The sequence below is a fragment of the Myotis brandtii genome, unplaced genomic scaffold, assembly GCF_000412655.1.
Source record: "Myotis brandtii unplaced genomic scaffold, ASM41265v1 scaffold147, whole genome shotgun sequence".
NCBI classification, from domain to species: Eukaryota; Metazoa; Chordata; class Mammalia; order Chiroptera; family Vespertilionidae; genus Myotis; species Myotis brandtii.
In genome coordinates, this window is record NW_005355292.1 from 1,270,756 (window position 1) to 1,279,292 (window position 8,537).

Sequence of the window (8,537 nt, forward strand, 5' to 3'; positions counted from 1 at the left end):
GACTTAGAGCGTTTAAAGAACTTGTAAGTTCACCAGTAAGAGAAATAAATGAGTAGAAATATTTGGGATCAATAAATATAGACTCAAATCTAAATTATGATCCACTTCCCTAAAAATGTTTTTCTTTAAACTGCCTAAGTAGTTTTTTGTTTTTTATTGCAACACTATTAGAATTCTATCAGTTAGGGGTTCATTTGGGTTAACTAGCATCCTTGTTGAAAATTGCAAATTTACTTAAAGTGAATTATTTCAGCCCAGTTGATTTCTTTCTATCAGTTACCTGATGTGAAACTACACTGAGGCAATAAGAGTGTTGGATGGTAATTTGGGAATGTACTTAGGGGAAAGGATTATTATTAAGCAGGATGATTGGGATGCCATAATGTAGAATTTAGGGAATTATAGGTAATAGGAGTTGAGAGAGTGCTAACTGAGAAAAACAAACCAATTTTAGAATTTGTCCAAATAAAGAGGATCTAGAATTGGTTAACTTCCTATGTTTGTTCTACAGGGTCCCTAGTGCCCATGACCAGTAGTATCTTTGAGAATCAATAGGTTTCTTTTGGCTAGCCTGGGAACTTGACCAAGATAAGCAACATTGTTGTTTTATTAGGAATATTTATTGAATCCCATAGTATCAATTTAAAGAATACATTTTTAGACTGAACTCATTTATAAGTTAGGTTTTAGCCTGTGCTTGTCTTTGTCTCTTCTGCTATTTTCATGTGCTCTCAGTTGATAACAACAATGAGGTTGCTTTTGTTTTCCTATCAGTCATTATGGAATTTGCTGGTCAATCATGAAATTTCAGTGGAAGCAGTAAGTAGGAAATACAGTAAAAAAACTAAAGTAAGAGAAGCCATTCAGAGAGCAAAAGAGGGCTTGTGGGTTTAGAAGGAGCAGTTGTGAACAGTGTCTCAGACTTCATTTATAAGTAACATTGGTAGATTGACACGTTATCTTTCCTATAAAGTAATTTTCATTACCTGTGATTACCTCTGATTTTGATAGTAAGTCATGATGAAAAGTGAACTCGCATTCATACTGATTTGTGAATTGATGGCAATTACAATATATAGATTCCCCCCAGTTAAATTATGTAGAATAATAGAATGTTGACTTTTATTTCATATCTACAAATGTGTGAAGTTTTCATTGGTAGTGGGCAGATTTAAAAATGTCTTTCTTCCTGACAATTGAATACTTTAATAAAGTTTATTTTCAAGCTTAAATAAATGTTAGTAATGAATTTGAGTTAATTTTATGTCTGTTTTGGGGATTGTAGTTACATTAGATATTCCTCAATTAGGGATAATTGTTTTGCATCCTTATCTCTCATCATAATCTGTTTTTCTTCACACAGTGTTATAGTTTTGCTGCTGGACTCTTCCCTCCCTTCCCCCACCCCATCAGGATGATATGAGACTTGAAAGAAGACGATGCATACAGGTGACTCAAGTTTTAAAATACAATAAGACTATGGCTGTCTGAGAGAATGTGGAATATTTTGAATGGGGGAGCTTTCTGGTAAATAATATTAGTGGGGAGAATTATTTAGATCAGTAATGTAAAAATAGCTGGGCTATTTATTTAATTTGACTTTGGAAGTCAGTTTGATAATTAGTGACTTATAGTGGTAATAATACAAATACAGCTTAATAATTGCTGGTACTTAACCTTTTTAAAAGTGGATGGTTGACTAATACTTTGAGAATTGAAGTATTTCTGTTAAAAATAAATAAACTATTCCCTTTATAGTTGAATGCATGTTTCCTTCAGATCCCTGTTAGAGCAGTCTTTTAAGGATTTAACAGTGTATCTGAAATTAAATTAGGGATATTATACCTATATGTATGATCCCTTTATAAAATATGGTCTGGGATTTTGATTCTCCCTCCTTCCCTCTCTTCTTCCCTCCCTTCCTCCCTCTCTCCCTCCTTCCTTTCCATTCTTTTGTCATTTATATAGGAAAAGCAGTATGGAGTCATTTTTGAAAGAATATTTTTGACTGTTTTATAAATTAATTGAGGTGCTCTTAATCATACATGGAAAAATTGAGGCTGATTCATGTATGGCTATGTTCAAACTCTTGAAAATGTAGTGTAGCTAATGGATAAAGTGTTACCAACTTTTAAACTTGTATCTTCTTAAATTAGGCCGATTATGAGGCATTTTGTTGAACCAAGTGGCTTATTTTTGTAGACTTTGTCAGAGATGGTCTTACTTGATTATATTTATGAATAATTTGAAAATGTGGTTTTAACTGGAAAAGAAGTAAATGCATAAATCCTAGATAGATATTTAATTACATTATTGGTGTAGCTGTTAACGATTTTGTCATTGGTTTTGTTTTTAGTGATCTTTTAAAAAAGGAAAAATTAACATTTTTAAAAAAACTTTGGAGTGGATTTATAAAAATATCTCAGGTGTACCATTTTGTATGAAAAAGTGTGCTTGAACATATTTGCAAATTAAATTATAGACCAAATAATATTTTACATTCATGAGGGACTTAAAGTATATGATGCTAATCCTTTTTAACTAAAAGGTGGGTGAGTTATTATCTGTAATCTGTCTCTCAAGTGTGCCCACACATATTTGCCTGAACATGTTAGATGTATGCCTTGTACACAGTCTAGTTGAGTGGCTGATAAAGTCAACATGATACTGAGGCTGAATATCACCATCATAGAGAAATAAATAGAAACATTTTCAGAGAAAATTTTAGAATTTTATGAACATTTTGTTGTCAGATTTTATAAGTTTGACCTTTTGGTGCAGGAAGAGTTTCTCAGCACTGCCCGCTCCCGATTGCTCCTTGGGCCCTGCATTGCACGTTGGCTATCCCTGCACTGCACGTTGGTTATCCCTGCATTGCACATTGGCTATCCCTGCACTGCACGTTGGCTATCCCTGCACTGCACATTGGCTATCCCTGCACTGCACGTTGGCTATCCCTGCACTGCATATTGGCTATGCCCAACAGATGCTCACTTTCCACTGAGGGTAGGAGAGGAACAAGGTGCTTTTGGGGTGTCTCATAGACTTACTCATGAATATTAATCATTTTGGAGATTTTTCCTTTTGAAAGTTTGAAGTGGCAAAGTTGCTATTGTATTTTTACTTCGTAAGATATGAAGAGTTTTCAGAAAGCTTTCTCTAGAAAGGTTTATTAATGAACTGAAATACCTAAAGAGTAAATACAGTTTATGAAGATTTGTTATTTTTATGAATGCTAGAACACACAAAAAAATCTACAAATATTAGATTTATGACATAATACAGTCTCTCTTAGATGGCCTTGCATTCTTTAAAAATTTTCAACATTTATTGGCTATAAAGGACAAAAATCAAGAAAGAAGGTCTGGTTCTTTCTAATAAATGTATTAGCTATTGATGTATTTCCCTCTAAACAATTTGAAAGTTAATACTTGTTTTTGAATATAAAATTAACAGCTTTCATAATAATCATTAATGAGTGCAGCAGTTTGCTCTTGTTTTATCATGCACACATTTATACTTCAACTGGTAGAAATTTACCACAGAAAGGCTCATAAGGCGTTTTCAATGAAAGTTATTTCTAGAATGCTTATGCACACTTGAAAGCGAATATGCTGTTTTCCTCAGGCATTCGTGGTGCTGACTTTATGTCGGTTAGATGCGCTGATACCTCATTCTCCTACCATTCATTGATTGGGTGCAGGCTCCAGATGCTAGGCAGGACGTGGAAGTAGGCACTGACTGGTCTTTCAAAAGCCAAAGCTTAATCAATTTTTACTGAACACCACGCCAAAGTTAAACTTTGATGTGTCTCGTGTGTGTGTGTGTGTGTGTGTGTGTGTGTGTGTGTGTGTATTCCTGTACTTGTTAATTTGAGGGTTTTTTCACATATTTTAATATATAATTAGAACATAAATGAGGTAAAATTGGATTGTTTTGTTAATTTTTGGAAGAAAAATCATGTGTGACAGGACAGTTATTTGGCTAACATTTGCTTTGTACCGGGTACTGTAATAGATACTCTGCCCACAAGGATCCTTGTGCTTAGGAATCAAGGAACACATTTCAGTTGGAGGAGGGGACACATATAAACAAATGGTGCAATGGGTGTTTATGGTAAATTTTTAAGACTTATTTATTGAATTCAAGGCATCTAGACTAAAAACAGGAAACACTGTCTGGGTAATAGCAATCATGGTAATGGTTTCACCTGACACCTAAATACCGATGTTGTAAAAAATCTGTGTTTGTGCCCAGCTGTTCTCGCTCCTGAGCTCTTGACTTGTGTAACTGCCCCCTGGATGTCTCCCCTGCACACCGCCCTCACCTCCCACTTATTCATGTTAGTGATAGTGACACCGTTCTACTCACCATCATCCCGGGAACTAGGGAGCCACTCTCCCCCTTTGAATTAAGAGGTGACCAAATTCCGTTTATTTAGGATGTAGAATCACTTACTTCTGAGGTTAAATTTGGAAGATGTCCTGACTCAGATTACTGTGCACATTAACGTAAAGGATCTTGCATTTATAAAATGTATTTGATAAAAAGTCCTTCCCTCTGATTTATTTGTTGTTTATACCCATTAACATTTAATGTATATAAATTTGAGAAAAGCTGTTGAACATAGCAGTTGATACCATTCTTTTTTGTTGTTGTTGTTGCCTTGGACTTCTTTAACAACTAAAATTGTTACACAATAGTGATAGGTTAGTCACTTTAAAACTTGAAATAGTTCTAGAACATACAGAACTGTAACTCTTTGAGATTGAATAGCCTTAGAAATTTATTTTAAATTATGCTAATTTATGTTGTTGTCATATTTCTTTTATATATGAATTTAACTGCTTAAAACAGTGGTTCCCAATCTTTTTTTTTGGCCATGCCCCACCTAAGCATCTCTAAAATCCTGATGCCCCCCCCTTGTGACGTATAATTCTTATTACTCAAAAAGTGAACTCCTCTTCATGTGGAAGAAGCCTACAAGTCCATTAACTTGGTCTAAACAAGCTTCCAAAGAACATGGCAGCCATGAAAGAGAAAAATCAAAGAAGGAAAGGACAGTTGAAGTACTGAGGAAGAAATCACTAAGAAATTGTTAAAAAATAATATGAAACTAAAAAATAGCAAATAAAGTTTCAAGACATATAATAGAGAATTGAAATGCATAAATATGTCACAATATATATTTATATACTATATATGAGGCCCCTAGAACCATGAGAAATGCAAAAAATTCATTGTTGATAGCTCATTCTCTAATTGCCCCCTTAAAAATCAAATTGCCCCCCTGTGGGGCTTGTGCCCCACGTTGGGAACCACTGACTTAAAACCATACTTACAGTCTTTTTAAAATTTTTTTATAACTTACTATAGTCTTTTAAAATTTAAACATTTCTTTACCATTAATATTCTTTTATAGCATTATGTTAATGCCTAATTAGTGTTTTATAGATCAGTTGCTATTTATTTAATCTAGTCCTCATTGTTGCTAATTAGTTCATAAATAATGTTTAAGTGAACATTACTGTGACAGTCTTTGTGGTGTTCTTTGATTTATTGCTTTAGGTCCAACTGCTAGAAGTTGAAATTGTTGAGTTAGAGGATATGTATATTTTTTAGACTTTTGATATGTATTTTCAAATGTCATTTAAAAGTACAATTTACGATTCTACTAGCAATAATTTTCACATATTCTAGAATTCTGGGTACTTGAAAATGTTTGCCAATTTGATAGGCAAAACAGCTTAATATTTTAATTTGCATTTGTTTGAATATTAGTGAGATTAAGTTTCCCATGTTTGTTATTCATATGTTCTGTGAATTTTCCTTTTTTTTTTCTTTAATGTTTACCAGAGGATATTTTTTCCCCTTTGATTTCTAGAGAGAGTGGAAGGGAGGGAGGGAGGGAGAGAGAGAAGAGAGAAAGAGAGAGAGAGAGAGAGAGAGAGAGAGAGATCCATGTGAGACTGACGCATCCATTGGTTGCCTCCCACACTTGCCCCGGGGCGGGGAGTGAACCTTAATCCAGGTATTGTGCCCTTGACTGGGAATGGAACATAGGACCCTTTGGTCTGAGGGCCAGACCTCTAACTGGCCAGGGCTGAATTTCCTTTCAATATTCTCTGTTGATTATTTCTCTTGGATTTTTTATTTCTTGTTAATTTATAAGAGTTCCTCATTGAAACCTTACTCTATGCCAAGAACTATTCTAAATGATTTATATTTATTAACTTAATAGTGACCTGGCACACGAAATCATGCGAGTACCGGAATCCCTTCTGGAGCGCGCCTCCCTGCACACACAGCCCCGCCCTCCCGCCCAGAAAGAGTCCCATGGCTGCTGCCACCGCCATGGGGGTGGGATGCAGAAACCCGCCCTCGCCTCTGGTCAAGTTCTCCAGAGTCAAGTCCCTGCCCACCTGCCCACGCCTAGCCATGCATACAACCTCGCCCACCCGTGCGTGCCCACTGCACGAAGCCTCCTGCTGATAGGTCGTTTTGGTGTGAGGGTGTCACGGCCATTAGCATATTAGCTCTTTATTATATAGGATTATATAGGATATTCTCTTGATGATAAATCTGAGATAGGTCTGATGACTAACTCCGGTTAGGTACCCTGCCCCAGGCCACAGCTAGTAGAGCTAGGATACAAACCCAGGAACATGACTCCTGACTCTTAACCAATATGTTCCTTCTTTGTTACTTCTGCTAATACATTGTCCAGTTTGCATTTGTGTTTTAATTTTGCTAATAGTATCTTTTTATACAGGAGCTTTAAGTTTTTGTGTGGAGGGACTAGGTCTTACTTATTAGTGTAATGCCTGGAACATGATTGATTCTCAAATATTGGTTGGACAAATGAGAAATAAACCCATTAATAATCCGTTAACGGTGGTGATCTTTTATTTTATGTATTATATTTCCTCTTTTAAAGGGATTACCAAGGGCTTCTTAAATAATTTACCCTTTGCTTTTGATAAGATACAATAAGCTTATCTGTATTAGCTTTTCTGGAAAGTCTATGGAAGTAATTACTGCTTTAAAAAGGAACATGTGTTCTTAAACAAGCAAATAAGCATTATGAAGAATGTGTATTATCGACAGCGATTTGAATTGTAGATTCAAGTGAAATAAAATATTTGTTTTGGTTCTTGGAATAATTTGGTGGAGTTGGTTTTAGGAGTTTTAGAAAATGGAAGATTTGGCCATTGTTTTAAAAGCTTTTTGAATAAATTTTGGTTTACTTTAAGAAGATACTTAAGCTGATGTAAAAAGTTGTTATTGCTTAAGGTTTGGGTAGTGTAGATCAATTTCCCCAAAAGTGCAATTTAAGATTTTACTGTTTAGTGTTTTTTTCTCCCATTTCCTTTGGTGGTTGACATTAGGCTACCTAGTGGTCCCTCGTTAGCTTGGTTGAGGCTTGTATATCCGTTACTCTAGTCTTTAAGTGCAGAGACCCTTGGTATTAAATGGGTCTGTGTTCGAGATTACATTAGAGAAAAGCACAAATAGGTTTATTTTCATTTTTATACACCCTGCACAAAATATACTACATGGGATCAAGTACTCAAAAAGTAGACACTTGAAAATGTTATCTTGTTAATACTAAAAAAGCAAAAAAATTTTTTTGTTGTTGAATGCTTGAGTTTCTGTAGCCTACTGGTTGCAGCCAGTCTTTTTTCTTCCTACTAGTCGTATTCTTTTAGGTTATGTTTAACTGACAGGTTAAATTTAGATTGTACTTTTCTCCTATATTAAACATTAATTACTCAATATTTATGCATATGTTAATAAATTTAATCTCTTTTGGAAATAAAAAATGAAATATGTTTTCTTTTCCTCCTCACATGTTAGTAGTAAGATCCCTTTTAATTTTTAGTTTTTATATTCTTTCTTTGGTTACTTTCATCACCTTAATACAATAATGTGTTTATAGCTGTCTTATTACTTAAAAAAAATGACTGTCCTCCCAGAAAAATGGAATCAAGTACCTCTCTATGCTATCTTTCTTCCTGCCAATATTTTCCTTTTTAAAAGTTTTTCTCTTGATATTATTAACATTTTATAAAACAGATTTAAATCTCTTTCTTGACGCTTCAGTTTTAGACAGTTTCTCTTGACCTCCCAAGATATGAAATGAGGGCTTTAGTACCCTTTATATTACTTTTTGCCTCTCGCCCTTTACCCACCAGACAATTACTTTTACATTGTATGTAAATCTATACACTTACACACCTGTCCCTAACTATAATTGAGTTACATGTTTTGTGTGTTGAGTTGTGTGAAAATTGAAAACAGAAAAGTATACTGGAAGAACACATAGTGTATTAGGAACTATAGCTAGAGAGATGAAATACTGTCATTAAGTTTGTTCCACCCATAGGAGAAATGTTAACACTGGGTTGAGGTGGAGTGCAATGTAATGGTGATCTCAAATAATGAGTTAATTGTATGATATGCATCCAGTTGATCATGCAGCACAGTTAATTGTCTCATAGTAATCAAGTCAAGTTTCCCCCTCCCCCTCCTCCTCA

General features: G+C 34.8%; 1 protein-coding gene across 5 annotated transcripts in view; it reads left to right on the plus strand.

Annotated features, from left to right (window-relative positions):
- The window catches only part of DYRK1A (dual-specificity tyrosine-(Y)-phosphorylation regulated kinase 1A), a 128,854-nt gene that overhangs the window by 52,673 nt on the left and 67,644 nt on the right, over positions 1-8,537 (plus strand). For all 5 annotated transcript variants that reach the window (XM_005861287.2, XM_014535648.1, XM_014535649.1 and 2 more), the window contains exon 2: positions 1,364-1,449. In XM_005861287.2, the coding sequence (XP_005861349.1) occupies positions 1,440-1,449 (10 nt within the window). In that variant the 5' untranslated portion in view covers positions 1,364-1,439. The remainder of the gene's footprint in view (positions 1-1,363; positions 1,450-8,537) is intronic.